Below are 20,088 nucleotides of genomic sequence, written 5' to 3' on the forward strand. Positions count from 1 at the left end.
TCCATACTTGAGAAAACTAAGGTTCAGAGGTTAAGTCACCTACTTCCCAACGTCACACAGCTGATAAATCACAGCAGTGATGGCCGGTCCTTAAAGTCCAGTGATCTTTCTAGAAACTCTTTCCCAAAGACTTTTCCTCTTCTTATACATCAGTTTATCTGACTATTGTACTTAACCATTTTAAAAAGCCACTATTTTCAAAAAGCAGGTGGAAACTGTAATAATCTGTTTTTTCTTCGTCATACTTCTAAGTCTGTGGGCCCCCTGTGATAAACACCTACTTTTACCAGGTGGTAACACAACTATACACTATTTTGTTTGGATAACCCTTTGAGATTAGTGATTCTCATGTAATAGGAGATAGGTTATCTTTGTGGTTTGGTAAAATATCTGATTTTTTGGCTCCAGCTCAGAGACCAATCCAGTTTCATGGGAAGGAATGAAGACATAATTCACTGTTAACAAGCCCCCAAGAGGTCAAAATGCAGATGATTTTAAAAAACAAATGTGTAAAGCAATGCCCAGGATTACAGAATCTTTAATAGTGCTTTGAAATGTATATATTTTTCCCCTTAATATGGAAGTTTCAATTTGGGAATACCAATATTTTAAAATATAGAAGCCATACAATTCGTATCCAATTTACAATAAGTATCCATGCTAACTTCTCCTCTTAGTTCTGCTTCTAACAGATACCTTCATATCATTGTAATGTGCTACCCTAACAGGAGTCTTTCAGTTTAATCTTGCTCTATTCTCAATTCACACCTTTCCAAGATTAGAAGAGTTTTGGTTTTATATGGCTCCTGGAAAGCCAGTGTTAAAAACAGACATGCAATTAATTACTAGATCTGTTTCAACTGTGAGGTATTTTTAACTGTTCTAAAAATGAACCCCATAATGTCTCTGAATATTTTACAACTGGTAGCTTTTATATCCTGCCTGATCAAAAATTACCTGTGAACTGATACAGGCCTAGGCCAGGCCCCAGACTCTGCATTTAAACTCCCCATATGACCTTTATGAATATGTAATTTAGAAAAGTTAACGGTAGAGCATGATGATTGGGTGTTCATGCGGCTGCGTGACATGTGCCTCCCTGCAAACCTTGTTACGACACCGGCACATTACCCGTCTGACGTAAAAAAAAAAAAAAAAAAAAAAAAAAAAAGAAAAGTTAACGGTATAGCTATTTTTTCCTCCAGTATCAAAATAGCCACTCACAATTGTAACTTAAATTATTACATAATTACTAAAAATTTTAAACCTGGAATACTCACTTTAGGATGTATTCACACTTCAGTAAGCCACTCATTATATAGTATACTCACCTGTATCTGGTTAACCTTTCCCTTCCCACAGCAAAATCATTCCCAATAGCGGTTTCCCATCTCAAGGCAACAGTGTGCTTACTTTTCTGTACACAATCCAATCTGACTGGATCCTCCACGTTGCTCTTTGTTTTTGCTTTTTTTTTTTTTCCCCGCCAAAGGAAGTTTTTAAAAGGAAGGGCAGAGAGAATCGGGCTAGGGTACCTGGTGCAGTCACCTAAAGTTAACCTGGTGCTATGACACTTTTGTTTGTTCATATACACTAAAACTATAGTTGTTAGTGTCTGAGGCAAAAATCATCTCAGAGAAGTTAATGTTGGTAAATTCAATATTTCCAGTTGTAGATTAGGTAGAATTAACTAAACCATAATGTCACCTTATCACTGCCTACTGAAAAAAGCAATAGCTACTCAAAGGTATGATGTACGTGTTCATAGATTAAAATTAAGATGATCACTAGAAAAAAAGATCAGTGGAAAATAAGTAGCAGTTTTGCACCAATGCAAGACAAAATATCCTTTATTGTGACAGCAAATGCACATAGTGCTATAGGTAAGGCATGCTACTAGCAGTCTGCATATAATCAAAGGCCAGTATGGAAATGAATGGGAATCAATGCTGTTTCTTAATGCTTGAAGATGTAGTCCATGGTGAAGGAAAGAGAAGAATTTGTGTCCACATATCTCAAATGCACTATTATACACCTACCAAATCAAGAGACATATGCCTCTAACCAAGAGCCCAAAGGCAAATGAGAGAAAATCCTAACTGTACTCAGAAGTCACTTCTAGTATCAAATGACAGGATGATTTTGCCAATTAATTTAGGACAAATTGCATCTTCAGACAGAGACTATATTTTTAATCATAACATTCACCACTATAGAACCTAGAAATTGAGCAAATAGCCATTCATTCATTCATTGAAGTATTTAGTCAATTTTAATGCCATTTAACAAATACTAAAATACCTAGAAATGGTTTGGATAAAGAAACATTTACACTTTAATACTTCTTAATGCTGTAAATTTTGGGCTCAAATAACGCCCTGAGTCAAATTTGATCCCTATCAACTTGAAGGGACCAAGTACAGTTTTGATTTCAACACCTAAACTTCTGAGGGAAGATCTGAGAAAATAAGGCTAGGAGATCTAAATCCTTTGATGTAACTATCAGGCTCTACAGACTTGTCAAAATCAATGCAAAACTGAAAAGGATATGCTGAAATGCTTATTATTATTAAAAAGATAGGCTGCTTCCCTTCCCTCCGTTTAAAACACATGCAGAAGAAATGCTTTCTGCATGAATGCACATGGACATTCTGTTCAGTTGTTTTCTAAATGCAATACTGTGGATTTAAACAGTATGCTTTAATTTAAACAAAGAAGTATCTTATATACAGTCAATTTAGTTTAAGAGATGAAAAGAAACACTACTATGACAATTACTTATCAAACACTCTGCTCTTTTGAAAGGTGATTTTAAAAGCAACACAGGACCAAAAACATCCAACTATTACTTTATTTATATTACTATGCTTAAGTTACATGGAAAAGACAACCAAGCAGTTCTGCCCCATATCAGGAAAAGTTTCCAATCAACACCAATTATGTGGTGACAAATAACTAGGAATGGTGACATCTTTGGGTCAAGACTGACAAGGAAGAATGGGCTCTGATGCTACGGTTCATCTCCAACAAGAATATGGCACAATGGCCAGCACAAGCAATACTAACACTGAACCTTTAGCGCTGGTCACAAATTCGGATCTCTTCTCTGAAGCTAGCAAATCAAGTGAAATAACTGGGTTTTTTTAAAAAGTCTTAAAATGAAGCCCAAATAAATTTAAAAATCATGCTCTTGACACACTTTCCTTTCAAAATTTACATAAAATACTTTTCACTCTTAATAGCCCAGATTTTTTTCCTCACATAGCCCACCATGTAGCTGCAGATAGACTATTCTGCCTCAAGATGTAAACACAGGGGGAAAAAAAAAAAAAAACGGCATCTGCATAATATTCTCTCTACACACTGCTGTTGGATGGAAAATAGAAAATTAAAAAAAAAAGGAAAGAAAGGAAGGTTCCATCATAGATTCTCACAACCTCTTGTTCCGCAGTTCATGAATCCGACTCTGATGCTAAGGTGACAGTGTATGTAAGTAGATTTTTGTTTTCAGTGAAGGAGACCTGGGAAAAGATGGATTTCTCTCTTTTTCTTCAAGAGTTATCAGATGGTACATGCTCCTCAAAGCCCTCACTTTCTCGAACTAGAGCGCGTTCCAGGATCACACGACCTTCCTTATAACGCTGGCTGTCTTCAGTGGCAAACTCATAGATCCATCCCAGTTTGCTATTGCAGTTTTTGCAGCTCACATCTCGAACCATGTGGCGGCCAGTGAGCATGACCCGATCTTGAACTTCACTATACTGTAGGTTAACTACCTAAGAAACACATGAAAACAAAATTGCAAAGGCATGTAAGTTATCTGCCAAAAATGGTACACTATTTTTGTTGGTGAAAGAACAGCAACGTCAGAAAAGCAAACAGCAGTTGTCTGTCAAACCTGCAACACACTTTCCAAGAGCTATTTTGACAAACTGCTGGGACAGGTAAATACCTGAACTGAACTGGATATGTAATGCAATCATGTATTATTCTAAGTCACCCTATTTATACACATTAGTTACACTTCTGTGTTATAGTGAAGAGTCCTTAACTTGGAGTCATAAAATGTAGGTCTTGGTCCAACTGTTATAATTAACCATTCAATGATGAGTGTAGACAAGGCTACCAATACAGAAGAACCTAGTATACAACAGGTATTCCATAAAGAGAAGTTTGTAAAAATCTGTTTCTGAAACAATTTTATCTACTAACGGACTGGGGGTAGGTTTTAATATATGGTTTTCAAGTGGGTTCAAAGAATCTATGGAAGAATTTCCAATGACTCTGAACATGGAGGATTCCAATAATCCTCCATGCTTAATTTTTCTGTAAAGAGCCAGATATTTTTGGCTTTGAAAAGGGCTATCTGGTCTTTGTTATAGCTATTAAGTTCTGCTGTGGTAGCACAAAAGCAGCCATAGATAATACACAGATGAGTAAACATGGTTGTGGTTCATTAAATTTTACTTACAAAAACAGCCAGCCTGCCATGGTGTGCCAATCCCTGCTCTATACCTAAATAAAAACCAAGATGTATATACACTATCATTTCTTTCAGAGAAAATACTTGTTTCTAAATGGTACAGAGGGGTGTCCCCTGGGGAAGTTTAGGTTGAATATCTAAGAACAGTACCTTGGACTAGTTCTGTAGTTCAAGGATATTTGGAATATCTAGAAATTCAACTTTGCTAGTACCCATTAGACTCCAGGAGGCAGAATCACATCAACCAATTTGAAAGCAAGCCAGAAATGAGAGAAAAAGGCAGACTATACATTAATCTGTAAGTCAGGAAACACTTCGGTTAGCAAACCTATTAGCCAAATCATAATCAGAAAGATGATTGGTAAATTAGAGCAGGAAGTTAGTTAGATGATCCTTATTCACTTGCACTGTCAAACTACAACAGCTTAATGCAGCTATCTCCCTGTAAGGGTAAATTAGTGCTATGGGGGTGTTTCAGCCTCTTGATGGTCTGTGAAGTCACTACCACATTCTTACCCTGAGTGTCTCCTGAAGCAATGGAGACTACCCTTATCATAACATAATCCTTAAAACTCTCCAGCCTAAAAATCACAGCCTAGTAATGCTTTCCTGAAGTCCCAAAGACAAACTAGCAGGCAATTTCTATGGAGTGCAGCTCTCATTCGGAATCTTCTTGGCATCTCCATGCTCTGAGGGGTATTCTGGTATTGCTATCAAATATATCCACTGAACCCAGTGAGGAAATGAAATCAGTTTTCCCCACAAACCTTGTTAAAAAGAAATGCTCTGCCAGTGGCGCCTGTGAACCGAGTAGAGATGAGTTCTGAACGGTTGGTCAGGATCGTATCACAGTTTGCACAGGAAAACAGACGGGTACCACCGATATGATCAAGGAAAATCCTGCCCATTTTTATAGCTGAAGCTCTAAAAACCTGGGAACAGATAAAAAAGGACAAGAAATACATTATGATTTTTTAACTTGTTAGGATCTACTTGGTGGTGTCACAGAGAACCATTTATATACACATATATGATCTCTTCATACAATACACGAAATCATTTCAATACATGAAATAGCTGACTCTGAATGAAAGGATCCAAAGTTCACACATGGACCAAATAGGCAAACTCAAGCTAAGAACACTTCAGAAGCAACGAGTCAAGGAAGTAAATATTCTCACTAGGAAGGCCAAAGAATATCCCTTCTCTTTTGATATGAAAAAGACAAGAAGACAGTGTGCAATATCAAACCAAATGATGAGAAACACCAGCAGAGAGGTGAGGAAAAAGGTTTAGCACAGAGTTAAGTATACATTCTGGAGAAGGAAATGGCAACCCACTCCAGTTATTCTTGCCTGGAGAATCCCATGGACAGAGGAGCCTGGTGGGCTATAGTCCATGGGACCTCGAAGAGTTGGACACAACTGAGCAACTAACAAGTATATATTCTGAGTATCTGTAATTTGAGAAAAGACTTATGGGACAAGAGTGTGTAACCTGGTTTGAGAGCATGGGGTGCCTGTTTCCCTGGTCATCAGGTGCATCAACAACCATGTAGGGTGATGGCACTAAATTGGTAAGTTTGAGTCTGTGGAGCACTATACTAGGTGCTCTGTTGTTGCTGTTCAGTCGTTAAGTCGTGTCCGACTCTTTTGTAACCCCATGGGCTGTAGGCCACCAGGCTCCTCTGTTCATGGGATCTCCCAGGCAAGAACACTGGAGTGGGTTGTCATTTCCTTCTCCAGAGGATCTTCCTGATCCAGGGATTGAACCTGCATCTCCTGCATTGGCGCACTCTTTATCACCAAGCCACCAGAGAAGCTTTACTTATTTCAAAATCCACAACAACTCTGTGAGGTTGTTGCCTCCAGTTCATAGATTATTCAAGGTTACTAACTGGTCAAAGGTCACACAGCTTTCAAGTTCAGAAAATCATAATCAGAATATGGCTCACTCAAGTCAAAGCCAAATTTTTTCCATTACTCTAACACTGACTCCTCTAAGAAGAGGACATACAAGATGGTCTAGGCTGGCATAAGGCTAGGAAAATAAGAACAGAGAGGAGCAAGATGAACTGTTACTATGTAACTTACTATATTTAAGAAAGTCTTTTGATTCAATAAATCACAGAAGTGCTGAAACATTGGGAAAAAAGCTCTGAATCCAATTTCTGAAACAAGGATAATCACACTCCAGTATTTTAAAGTGAAGTCACTCAGTTGTGTCCGACTCTTTTGTAACCCCATGGACTGTAGCCTACCAGGCTCCTCCGTCCATGGGATTTTCCAGGCAATAGTACTGGAGTAGACTGCCATTTCCTTCTCCAGGGGATCTTCCCTACCCAGGGATCGAACCTGGGTCTCCCACATTGTAGACAGACACTTTACCATCTGAGCCACCTGGGAAGTAAAGTTGATTCACTGCAGTTATCTCCCAAAACAGCACATTTTTAGAGATCTAGGAGAAGGCAATGGCACCCCACTCCAGTACTCTTGCCTGGAAAATCCCATGGATGGAGGAGCCTGGTAGGCTGCAGTCCATGGGGTCGCTAAGAGTCGGACACGACTGAGCGACTTCCCTTTCACTTTTCACTTTCATGCTTTGGAGAAGGAAATGGCAACCCACTCCAGTGTTCTTGCCTGGAGAATCCCAGGGATGGGGGAGCCTGGTGGGCTTCTGTCTATGGGGTCGCACAGAGTCGGACATGACTGAAGCGACTTAGCAGCAGCAGGTATAATCAAGAATACACTGTAGCTTTTCATTTTAAAAAGAATTTATTCCTTTGTGTAGTGATCAGCTTCTGTGTTTCAAATATTTAATATTATTTGTCTTTAAAACGCCATGCAGAGCTGATACAGCTGCTGCTACAGAAAAGAAAAATGTAGAATCCATGTGCAATCCAGTGTCATCTTAAACTTGGGGAAATTCCATTACAAATTAAAAAGAAAATTCCATTCCTTCTAACATCTGTCAACTTCAGCCATAAGGCAGTTTTAATGTCATCAGAAATGTGACATTTCTGTCACCAAGATAATTATGACTCCCACTAAATACTATATGAAAGTTTAATAAGTAGTGAAAAACAAATAGTAAATATACTACAATTTATAGCTAGTAAACAAGAGTGTCAACGAATAAACCCTGGGTAAAAACATAAGACTTAAAATGACAAGAAAAGACTTGCTGCCTATTGTTTTAGTCTTTAGGATAGCATTAATTTTCCCAGATGCCTAAGAACACAGTATTTGTTACACAAAGCTCAAAGGGTCCAAATCTGAGGCCTGCTGGCTGAATTCATTTGATGGCATAGGAACACTGCAGTGAACAAAACAACCCTTCCCACACCAAAACATTAGTGTTCAATTTGGCCCAGGGTTTTTAATTTTTAATAAAAAACAGTTGAGAATCATTTAAAATTTGAGAGATTTCATTAACAGCCTGTTTTGAGCCTTTCTTTTTAAACAATGGGGAGAGCTGGCAACACAGGACACATATTCTTATATGGCAACAACTGGCTAGAGTTGAGAGGTGCCTTCAACACTTCCCACAAGGCCATTTCATTTGCTTTTTATCTATTTTGTGCCACATAATTACTTCACCTGTGAGACATATGAGTTTATGACTCCTAATCCAAATTAAGCATCCAATGACCCTGTGAGTAGCTGATCTGGGTCATGTTTCTTACTACCAGTCATTTACAGAAAGGAATCACCAGCAGGGTTTTATGGTAACACCTCTGAAGACATACTCCTCAGTCTTTATTTCTCTAAAAATTAGTATTTGTGCGGTCATTTATCCTCCAGCTTGGGCTTCTGAGAACTGTTATTTTCAAGCCAATGTTTCTTCAAACTTTTAAATATAATATTCATCTAAGTTACTTCAACAATAATTCAGGAATAACCAGATATTTTTGACTTGACTGATAGCAGATGCAATACTACTGAGGAAAACATTCTGAACTTCGAAACAAACTCTCCCTATACCTTCTGCCTGTATCATTCTATCTTTGGTTCAGTATTAACAGCTGTGACCATTTGCTCACTACTGGATACAGGAAAACGATTTCTAAATGGGGTAAATAGATTTAACATCATGCTTTCTCTTTCTTGCTTCAAATTCAGACTATTTTTAACTTTTACCCAACTATTTTTACTGAATTCAGTTACATGATTCATTACAAGACCAAAAATATCTATACAGACTCACTATTCCTCGTTGTGGTTGCCATGTATAGAGTTCTATATATGTACATAGAACTGTAAAATGCAGTTCTCATTTGCCAAAAGAGAAAAGCTACAATGCCAGAGAATCTATCAGAAGTGAGCAAAACACCGCTTGCTGTCAAAGGTCTCTGGAACACAGAAAAACCTTCGCAGGCCATTGAATTTCATGTGCTAGGCCTTCACCTCACCAGGCTAGGAGTGCAACCTACCGTTCATTTCCCCCGTGCATACTCAGGAGACTGACGGCAAGCACACTGGCACTGCTCCACAGAAGGGGAAGGTCATTTAAAAGCTATGGCAAAACACCTGAATTAGGTTTCTCTGCTGCTGCTAAGTCGCTTCAGTTGTGTCCGACTCTGTGCAACCCCATAGACGGAAGCCCACCAGGCTCCCCCGTCCCTGGGATTCTCCAGGCAAGAACACTGGAGTGGGTTGACATTTCCTTCTCCAATTTATGGAAGTGAAAAGTTAAGTCACTCAATTGTGTCCGGCTCTCAGCGACCCCATGGACTGCAGCCTACCAGGCTCCTCCGTCCATGGGATTTTCCAGGTAAGAGTACTGGAGTGGGGTGCCATTGCCTTCTCCGAGGTTTCTCTGGACCTAGGCAATATATTGAACTCTGTCTGAGACTTGATATTTAGTATCAACATCATATGGGACACTGCATTCAGTACTTCACGTATCACATTCAACCTTAACAATTTCTTAGTAAGTATGTAGTATCCTACTTTTGTAGAGGAAGACAAAGGCTGTAACTTTATGAAACTGGCCAAACTAGGATCTGAACTAAATTCTGCTCCAGTTCTTTTAGCCCCACTTACTCTCTAGTGACCAGAAGAGACAGCCAAATTCAGTCTTTCTTCCTCAGATTTCTCACACACCTCTCCTGCCTCCATGCTGAGCCGCCTACATTCCCTAACTTTGCTGGTGGCAACTCTAATCCCTCTCCTAAACTAGAAACCCTGGCAACTTCTTTAAGAAACTGCAAAATTGAGAAGTCCTCCTAAATCACTTTTCAAGGTCTTTCTTCCTCATTCTTCATCAATAACTTAGTTCACATTCTCATCACTTCTAGAGCTATGAAAGTAAGGTACTTCAGCCTTATGTACTTATAAAAGGCATGTACTTCAGACACCCCTTTCTAAGAGCTTATACACAGCTTATCCTGTCAGAAACTTTTTACCTGACAGGATAGTATATAGCTCATTCTTTAAAAACAATTTTCTTAAAGGAATAATTGACATAAAATTTGGCCACTGTTGTGTACAAATGAATGATTTTTAGTAAATTACAAAATTGTGCTACCATCACCACAAACCAGCTTTTTAGAATATTTTCATCATCTCCCCAAATCCCCACAAACCCTTCCACAATCAATCTCCTTCTAATTGTTTTTACATCCAAATTATTTCCCAGGTCATGTACACATTGCTATGTTTAAAATGGATAACAAAGACTTGTTATATAGCACATGGAACTCTGCTCAGTGTTATGTGCCAGCCTGAATCGAAGGTGGGTTTGGGGGAGAATAGATACGTGTATATGTATTGCTGAGTTCCTTCACTGTATACCTGAAATGATCACAGCATTGTTAAATGGCTATACCCCAATATAAAATGTTTAAAAATAAATAATTAATTTTAAAAAACCCAAATTACTTCCCAGGATCACCTAGCTTGGACTTAGAAGAGTAACAGTATTTTCAGTCACACATTTGTAAAATATCTTAAGAGTGAGCTGCTTTCACAGATGACTAATGTTCTCTGTTGATTCTGAGAGCACTTACTGTGCTTAAGTAATGTGTGTTTTGTAATCAGTGTTGAAGTTCAAGTTTATAACCAAAATTCTGACAAACCTTTGGTTCTCTGTTAAAGATCAGTTGACCATATATATGTGGGCCTGTTTCTGGGCTCTCTATTCTGTTCCATTGATCTATTTGTCTATTCCTTCACCAACACCATACTGTCTTGATTACTGTAGATATATACTAAGTCTTGAAGTTGGGCTTCCCTTGTGGCTCAGCTGCTAAAGAATCCGCATGTGAAGCGAGAGACCTTGGTTCCATCCCTGGGTTGGGAAGATCCCCTGGAGAAGGGAAAGACTCCCACTCCAGTATTCTGGCCTGGATAATTCCATGGACCGTATAATCCTTGGGATCGCAAAGAGTAAGACACAACTGAGTGGCTTTCACTTTCTTTCTATACTAAGTCTTTCTATACTAAGTTGGGTAGTGTCAGTCTTCTGACTTAATTCTTCTCCTTCCATATTGTGTTGCCTCTCCTGGGTCTTCTGTTCTCTATGGAAACTTTAGAATCAATTTGTTGAGATATTCACAAAGTAACTTGCTTGAATTTTGACTGTACCAAATCTACAGAGCAAGTTGGAAGAAAGGACATCTTGACAACATTGAGTCTTCCTATCCATGAACACACAAATTCTTTCCATTTATTTAGTTGTTCTTGAGTTCATTCATTAGTTTTATATTCTTCCTCACATAGATCTTGTACACATTGTTAGATTTATATCTAAATATTTCATCTTGGGGGAATGCTAATGTAAATGGTACTGCATTAATTTCAAATTTCACTTCTTCACCACTGGTGCTGATTTACACATCACACACACATATACACACTAACAAATATGATACCTTGTTCATTAGTCTGGCTTACTGCTGAATATTTTCTTTAAAAGCAAGGGTCAGAAAACTAAGGCCTATAGGCAATAATCAGCTCACCACCTGTTTTTATATGGCTCGCAACATAAGAATGCTTTTTATATCTTAAGATGGTTGGGGAAGAAACACCAAAAGAATATTTTTGTGACACATGAAAATTACATGAAATTCACATTTCAGTGACCATACATAAAATTTTATTGGAACACAGCCAGACCCATTTGTTGATACCTGGCTGCTCTTTCAGTATAATGGCAGAGTTTGAGTAGTTGCTACTGAAACCTTACAGCCCACAAAGTTCACAATATTCACCATCTGGCCCTTGAAAGAAAATGCACTGACCCTTGTTGAAAAACCTGTTCAGACAGCAAAAGAGCTCTTCATTTAGAAAGCAGGCAATCTTAGAAAAAAAGGAAACTTGGTTGGCATTCAGGTTTAAGGATCAACAGGAATATTTGACACAATCAATTTAATCACACTCCCATTTTCCTCATGGGTTTTCTAACTAAGGTCTTCAACTTTCTGTAGCAAGTTCAGCATGTTGAAGATCAATAATACATAGATTATAAAAACAGATAGTATAACCAGCTGCTGCCTCCTCCTCTCTCCACCCCCAGGATTTAAACAATGTATCCCAAATACTGGAACTCTGGGTTCAAATCTTAGCTCCACTGCTTAAAGTTGTGTAAACTTTGGATAAGGTATCTTCACCTCAGTTTCTTCATCAATAAACCGGTGGTATCAGTATTCATCTCTGAGTTGTGGAAATTAAATGGCACTACACTGAGAACAGTGCCTGGCACACAATAAATGCTAAATAAAGGTAAATTTAGTAAAACTAGATTATCTTTTTCAACATTCTCCACCCTAACCTCCCTCTATTACAGATGAAGAAAGCAAGGTTCAAAAAGAAAATAAAATCAACAATTAACTAGCTTCATTTCTTGTTAACCATGGCAAAGCTAAGTGACCAAGTGACAGAAATGACATGCAGAAGGAAAGCTAGAAACTTCTGAAGCATCTCAAATTCTTAGTATCATAATTCTAGGTCTTAAAATAGGCACTTGCCCTCCCTGTAACTAATAATCCAGTTCAGATTCAATCCTGGCAAGCAGAATTCACAGGAGGAGGAATCACACTTCCCAGCCCTAAAAATACCAGGGAGGGATCTCTAAGAACCCTCTGGGGTTCTTAGAGGAGGGTTCTTAGAGAAAACACCCAGTTCACAGACTTTGTGTTTGGTTTTTTTTTTTTTTAATTATTTCCTCAGGGCATTGCCACAGGCAACAGAACACACACTCCACCCAACTCTATCACTAAACAGGTAAGAGGGGCTTTTCCACTACCCTAGGAGTTGGTGGGCAAATGCAAGATGCAAAGACTCTGTCCTCCAGGGACCTGAGTGTGCAGGAGCCTAGAGCAGAAAGGGTTAAGGAATCTGCCCTTCCAGGAGAGGCTGTATGTTGCAAAAGTCTGGCTAAAATGGAAATCTGCGAAAACAAGCTGGTATATCTAGTTTTCAGTCTCCTTGCTCTCCAAAACAAACGGAACAAAACCCAAAGACAGCCCTTGGCTGATTACCATAATTAACACTTATTCTACTGTAATCTCATCAATTATTTCATACTGATTTATGATAAGTTCTACTGAAAACCTACAAGAGAAAATAATAAATTGATCCATAAAACCAATTCTCCAATTTTTGTACAAAATATCCACCAAGCCAAGGTTTTGGTGAAACAAGCTGTGCTTTCCTCTAGTTCTCTTATAAAACGTGACCAGTTTACTTTGCTGTTTCAAATGACATTCTAGTTGTGGCATCAGGTCTTCATTTGACAGTAACACATATATATTTTTTGCTCTCTAAATAATGCCTTGTTGTTAAACGTTTTCCAAGTTTATTATGTTTCTACAATTCTGTTTAGTCATCACTTAAAAATAAGACTAGTCATGTAACTCGGTGAGTCAGCTAAACAATCTGAGTTAGTAATCTCCCCAAAACAGTTTTTGGCAAGACAAACTTAGGATCTCTCTAGTCTGTTGTGATGCAATACCATGAGTCAAAAAAGTCTCTAACTGGATGGACTGGAGTATAATTCAACTGTCTGGTTTCCAGATTCACGTGTGAAGTAGCAAGTTTCATGTCACAGCTAACTTTCAGTTCCTACACCACCACCATTACTACACAGGATTACCAGAGAAACTGATACTGGTTTATACAACCATTTAGGCACTATGAAACCTAAAATGATACTCTCCGCAGGATTATACTTAGTAGGACTATCTTCACATCTCAATATTTAGGACTAGCTTCCCATCTCATGGACTGTTTTTTGGAGGGTAGTAGCTAGTTTAATCTCACATTTAGACTTAATTTTGGCCTTATTTCCCTTCCTTTTTTATTTTCTAAACCTTTTTTTATCCTCTCCTACCACTTAAATAAAGCAAAGGCAACTAAACCTAGGCAAAGGTCCTCAAGGATCCAACCAGATATTTCAGATGTAGCAACATGTATTTTGTATGTTGTTAAAATCCAATTTAGGTTCCTGTATAGAGTTAAATAACTTACTTGAGCATATTTCATCAACATGCTCTCCTATAGATAAGATGGCTGCCAGATATAAACTTAAAACATGCTCCCCCCCACCCCCCACAAAGCAGCAGGCCTGTATTGGGCCTTGAGCTGGGCAAGAATGTGCTAAAGGAAGACACTGGTCACTTCCAAAGAGCATGACATTTGCTTGGTATTCTAGTACAAAAGTCAAAGTCGCTTAGTTGTGTACCACTCTTTGCAACCCCATGGACTATACAGTCCATGAAATTCTCCAGGTCAGAATACTGGAGTGGGTAGCCTTTCCCTTCTCCAGAGGGCTTCCCTGATAGCTCCGTTGATAAGGAATCCACCTACAATGCAGGAGACCCCAGTTCGAATCCTGGGTTGGGAAGATCCCTTGGAGAAGGGATAGGCTCCAGTATTCTCTGGATTCCCTTGTAGCTCTGCTGGTAAAGAATCCGCTGGCAATGAGGGAGATGTGGGTTCTATTCCCGAGTTGGGAAGATCCCCTGGAGAAGGGAAAGGCTACATTTCTGAGTTGGGAAGATTCCCTGGAGAAGGAAAAGGCTACCCGCTCTACTATTCTGGCCTGGAGAATTCCAAATACAGTCCAAGGGCTCGCAAAGAGCCAGACACTTCTAAGCGACTTTCCCTTTCTAGTACAAAGTACAAAATTCTTTTAGCTCCACTTTCTATTTGTAAAGCCTCCAGGCCTTTTTTTCTCGCCTAAGCCTCTGTTTGCCCAAAAGCAATCCAAAGCCTCATTTTCTAGGTCTAATCAATACCAATCCACTTTATAGAACCCTTCCTATTTCAGTCTCATTGTCCCATTTTTGAATTCTCATAACACTCATTTCATAAATCACTAATATTTAACTGTTACCCTTCATTTCCCTATGCCTTTTTACTAAAAATCATTAGTTTCTAGAGAAAAGTTGGCAATTTCTTTGCAATTTCCTTCTCATCTAACACATAAGTATGCAACAAACTTCTAGAAAAAGATTACACCAAGACACTTCGCATCTGGCAAATATGTACCCTGGATACACTGCATACATTTTGGGTCATCTTTGTTGGAACACAGCAGCTACACTGTATGTGCGACTGCGCAAAGTTAGCTAATACTCTATTATCCTCAGTTATTTCACTAGCAAGTCTAACTTTCCGAAAACACAAGGCCAGCCTGAAGATTACTTTGTTTTCCATCTGTCAAGGAGATCTGCAATAAAAATCCTCAGACTACCAACAGGGCTCTGTAAACAGAAAAAATTTAAAAATAAATGAGCTGTTCACCTTCCCAGACCCTCCCTGAAACAGAAGACTAGTAAATGTCGGGATAAAACAGATCTTTGTAGTAGTTCAGTTTTCCAGCTTCCGCTGTCCTCAACATTCATTGTCCTACCTACAAGTGCAGAATAAACGAGCCAGAGCGTGCCTACCGCCCTACCAACGAGGAGAGGAAGGATGCAGCTCGCCGTGGGGACCGCAGGCGATCCCGGCGCCGGGTGTGAACAGCCGCAGCCGCCCAGGCCCCGAAGCCCCGGCTGGCCCCAGCTGATTGCCGGCACGTGACGCCGCGGGCCAATCGGGAGGAGACGGGGCCCGAGCGCGGCGCGGCCCGGCCCAGCCTCCTCCCGCACAACAAACAGGGGCCGGAAACAGCTGAGCGGGCCGCCCCGCGGCCCGGGTCGCCCGACGGCCGCCCAACAGTCGCGCCACGCCCTCCAGTCCAGCGGGCGGGGACCCCTCCCTCGGTCCGGGGTCTCCTGGGGCGCAGGAGGGCAGGGGGGCGGGCATCCAGCCTTTGCGGGACAGCAAACAAAAGCCACCACAGCCACCCCGCCGGTGGCAAGTGCCAGCCGACTGAGGATGTGGCCCTTTTGAAGGACGGCCCACGCCGTGGCGTTATTACGGCCGCATATTTCAGAGTTTAGACATCACTTCGTGGCCCCCGCGGCGACCTCCGCGCTGCGGAGTCCGGGGCGCGCCCCCGACGCTGCGGCGGGGACGCGGACCGTGGGGGCGGGGCAGCCGGGGCTGTGGGGTCGCCAGCCAAACTGCCGGCGGACCGGGGGCCTGAGGCTCCGGCCGCGACGTGCAGGGCCTCCGAGGCTGCGCCGGGGCTGGAGGGCGCGGGAGCCGAGCTGAGGGTCGCGGCTGTTGCGATCGCGCCAGTCGCCCGGGTTGCGCGGCGGGGGCGGGCCGACGGCGGCCGCCGCGCCTGGGCCTCACAAAGAGGAAACAGGCCAGCTCGTCAGTCCGCAGCCCCGGCACCAGGGCCCGCCCTGAGGGGCGAGGGTCGGCCGCGCTAGGACCCCCAAGGGAGCGCGGCGAGGAAGAGGCACTTCCTGCCTGGGCCCCCAGCCCTGGGCCGATCCCAGAGTGTTTCGAAGCCTCCGATCCGGAGGGGAGCCTCAGCCCCTACCCGGCCCCGAACCCAGTCCCCGCCCGCCATACTCACCTCGAGCGGCTGTGAAGTCGGCGGCCGCCTGCGGCTCTTCGCTTCTCTGCTGGGATGAAGCCCCTTAGCCACCCGAGTCTTCAGGTTTAGTCAGGCCCTGGCCTTGGCCCCGCCTCTCCCTGGTTTGGCCTCAACGTCAATCAGCCGGTGTAGCTCCGCCCTTCGAACTGTCGGCTCTCCGGGTTGGCCCAGAACGCCTTTCATTTCTAGGCCCCGCCCTCCCCCGGGTATCCTGCCCCTTCCGCTAGGCCCCGCCCCTTCTCTGGCGCACCCTCCCCCACTCCCGCTCCAGTCTGCGTCGAGGCCCACCCCTCTCAGAAGCCGCAAGACCCGGGGCAATCTCCCTGCAGCTCGCCCCGCCCCTGATCCAACACCCAGGACCCGGACAGCCAATCAAAGAGGCTAACTCTGCCCACTCTCCCGAGGCAGCCAATGTGGAGAGACCTAAGATCCACCCCTCTTCCCAGCTGAGAGCACACAACATAGCGTCCACGTGAGTCAGCTTCTTAAAGGAGACTGCCCAGTCTTTCTAACAGAGGCAGCTGTGCGACATCCCGCGTCATCAGCGTCACCAGGTGGTGGCTAGGGCCTAGTTTCCTGAAGCCTAGTGATGACAAATGAAAACAGACTGTTTTTCTAGGCCAAGCAGGTACCCAGATAGCTTAAATGCACCATGTAATTAATTTTTATGAGATTGTTTACTCTTTCTTGCCCTTATAGTAGGCCACGTTTTACTTATAAACCCCAAACCTTTAAGTGTGGGCATACAGGAACTCCTGAAGAAAGGATTTTTCCAAGTGTGGCTGAACTTTATTTACAACTACCTTAGTTCTTTCTTCGAGAAGGCAATGGCACCCGACTCCAGTACTCTTGCCTGGAAAATCCCATGGACGGAGGAGCCTGGTGGGCTGCAGTCCATGGGGTCGCAGAGTCGGACACGACTGAGCGACTTCATTTTCACTTTTCACTTTCATGCATTGGAGAAGGAAATGGCAACCCACTCAGTGCTCTTGCCTGGAGAATCCCAGGGACGGGGGAGCCTGGTGGGCTGCCGTCTATGGGGTCGCACAGAGTCGGACACGACTGAAGTGACTTAGCAGCAGCAGCAGAGTTCTTTCTTGGTGGTGGAAGCGATTATGCAAAAGATGAGAAAATTCAGACTCTTCTACTTGAAGAGTTTCCCCCTCAGAGAGTTTGGAGATTTGTTTGTTGAAAGGGATTGAATTCCCTTAATCCTCATCAATGCTTAAGATGGAAAGTTTTGTCTCGCATTAAATTAGAATTTCCGAGGTAAGTATTTTAATGGTCTTTGGATGACCTTCAGGATAAAGTAGAAATGTTTGACGATGCCTCTTTCTTAGGTAACAAGCAGTAACATCTGAGACTAATCTCCGAGGTGCTTAAAGCTATCTATAGTGGGACAGAGGTTTTAGTAAATCCTAGCATTTGATTCCTCACCAAGCCCCAAAACTCACCAGTATTTTCCTTCAGTTCAGATAAAAACCTGAAAATTAAAGGCAAAAGGTGTTTTGATAAGTGAGCTTTTCATGAGATGAGGAAAATTTAAACTTCTAAAGTTTTTTCTCATTAATTTGTTTTTACTTAGTATTAATTACAAAATCAACACATGTTCTTTGTAAGAAGGTCATACTATCTCATTTCATAACAGAGACTTCTGTCCTCTGCTTAAAGCTTCATATGTAGCTGTGTATTCTTCCTGAAAAGAATGTGCAGGAAAGTACATTGCATCTCTTATTCCTTAACTTGCCTTTTTCACTCAGTGTGTTATGGCCATCCTTCCATGTCAAATGTATCTTTCATCTACAAATTTGTCTCCATAGTTTTTCATAGTAGGACTTCATTTTTTATTAAACATTACTTTTTCTACTTATAGACAAGTAGGTTCCTTCCCATCTTTTGCTATTAAAAATATTTTTTAGAACCTGAATTCATTGATAAAGTATTGCTCAAATATTTCTGAATAGAATCATTTGAAAAGGACATACGTACAATGCTTAAACCCCAAGGAATGAATTTTTCTCAAAGTGAGCAATGTAAGTGCCAGGTAAAACAATGGGAAAGGTAATTATTAATTTAACAAATACATATAAAGCACTTCCTATTCCAAGTATTTAAAATTAGCTCATTGTTCATAACAACCCAAAGAGGTAGGTACTGCTATCATCCCCATTTTACAGCTAAATAAACTGAGGCATATTAACCAACTTATCCAAGGTCCCCAAATAGACATATTGGATACAATATTTATAAACTTGTGAAAGAATGATTAAAACCAATTTTAGAAAGATTAGGTGTTGGTGATGTGCAGAGTTAGAATCCAAATATGACGAAAGGAGAGCAGATAGGAATAGAACTGAAGGAGCAGGTTTTAACTTTAATAAGAATGGCTACACAGAATGAAATGATTGTATGTAGGCATTCTAAGGATAGTATTTTCAAAGATAAACCAGAAGTTTTATTCTAGGTGGTTGGTAGGGTGATGATTTTCTATTGCTAGGTATAGGGTGGTTGAGATTTAGTATTTATTTATTTGATTGCATATGGTCTTAGTTATGGCACACAGGATCTAGGTTGCATCATTCAGGATTTTTGTTGCAGTGTGCAGACCTTCTAGTTGTGGTGCACAGGCTCTAGAGTGTGGGCTCAGCGTGGGCTCAGTTGCCCTGTAGTGTGTGTGATCTTAGTTTCCCGACTAGGGATTGAAATTGCATCCTCTGCATTGCAAGGCAGATTCTTAACCGCTAGACCACCAGGGAAATCCCCAGGTTTAGAAGTTGATTTAGGGTAAAACCTGATGGGTCTGAGCTGATGGTGGCCTGCCCTTTAGAAATAAAGAATTTACCATTGAAGATAATATAACAAATATGGAAGAGAAATAAAAAGAAAATTTGAGAGATTTGATATTTCTTTGTTTGATTTGTGTTATATCTATTAACTTGAATAAACTGACAGTTTATAATATTGAAACTTTCCCACCAAGAACATGGTATGTCTCCCCATTTATTCAAGTGTTCTTTTAGGTCTTCCAGTGAAGCGTCATGATATAGCTGTCTTCCTTTAGCTTGTTCTTCTTAGATTTAAATTTAGATATTGTATATATTTCTGGGGATATTATGGACTGAATTATGCTCCCCTGATTCTTATGTTATAGCCCTAATCCCTAGTATCTCAGAATATGACTGGATATTGAGATAAGGCCTTGGCCTTTAAAGAGTTGATTAAAGTCAAATAAGGTGGTTAGATTAGGCCCGAGAACAGTCTGACTGGTATCCATGTGAAAAAAGAGATTGGGATATACAAAGAGACACCAGGGTGTGTGGGCACAGAGAGAAGATGGCCACTTGCAAACAAAGGAGAGAGGTTTCCACTAGAAACCAAACCTGCTGGCTCCTTGATCTTGGACTTCCGGTCCAAGATCCGTGAGAAATCGATTTCTGTTATTTAAGCTACCAATCTGTGGTATTTTGTTGTGGCAGCTCTAGCAATCTAACACAGGAGGTTACTGTGAATAGAAACTTCTCCTATTAGCTATTATAACTCTAATGGGTCATTTGTTATTTTTATAGTAAAGATAATGATTTTGTAGTTTATTTTTCCTGAATTTTCTGTATAGAAATTTGAATATTTCTGTCAAACAAATTCCTAGAAGTTATTGCTATTTTGTAAAG

General features: G+C 41.1%; 1 protein-coding gene and 1 non-coding gene across 4 annotated transcripts; one reads left to right on the top strand and one right to left on the bottom strand.

Annotated features, from left to right (window-relative positions):
• The first annotated feature begins 1,022 nt into the window (after positions 1 to 1,022).
• Positions 1,023 to 1,141, top strand: LOC133257900 (small nucleolar RNA U13). The gene has a single exon (XR_009739758.1). It is a non-coding gene; the product is annotated as a small nucleolar RNA U13 (small nucleolar RNA).
• A 691-nt stretch (positions 1,142 to 1,832) lies between these two features.
• Positions 1,833 to 16,572, bottom strand: YPEL5 (yippee like 5). Of its 3 annotated transcripts, none has more exons than XM_061432935.1 (3): positions 16,400 to 16,572; positions 5,251 to 5,415; positions 1,833 to 3,776 (listed from the first exon to the last, which is right to left on the bottom strand). In XM_061432935.1, the coding sequence occupies exons 2-3, from the start codon at positions 5,389 to 5,391 to the stop codon at positions 3,552 to 3,554; spliced, it is 366 nt and encodes a 121-aa protein (XP_061288919.1). In that variant the 5' UTR covers positions 5,392 to 5,415; positions 16,400 to 16,572; the 3' UTR covers positions 1,833 to 3,551. The 3 variants fall into 3 exon arrangements, with proteins under 3 accessions (XP_061288919.1, XP_061288921.1, XP_061288920.1); XM_061432937.1 differs by lacking the exon at positions 16,400 to 16,572 and adding an exon at positions 15,378 to 15,858; XM_061432936.1 differs by lacking the exon at positions 16,400 to 16,572 and adding an exon at positions 15,341 to 15,408.
• Between the last annotated feature and the right edge of the window lie 3,516 nt (positions 16,573 to 20,088).

Source organism: Bos javanicus, chromosome 11, assembly GCF_032452875.1.
Source record: "Bos javanicus breed banteng chromosome 11, ARS-OSU_banteng_1.0, whole genome shotgun sequence".
Taxonomy (NCBI): Eukaryota; Metazoa; Chordata; class Mammalia; order Artiodactyla; family Bovidae; genus Bos; species Bos javanicus.

What these genes read in the sequence shown, in the direction of transcription:
- YPEL5 (XM_061432935.1), bottom strand. Translation starts at nt 5,391, where the DNA reads ATGGGCAGGATTTTCCTTGATCATATCGGTGGTACCCGTCTGTTTTCC. An exon ending in GAGCATTTCTTTTTAACAAG is followed by an intron (nt 3,777 to 5,250) that starts GTTTGTGGGGAA and finishes TGTGTTTCTTAG; the next exon opens with GTAGTTAACCTACAGTATAG.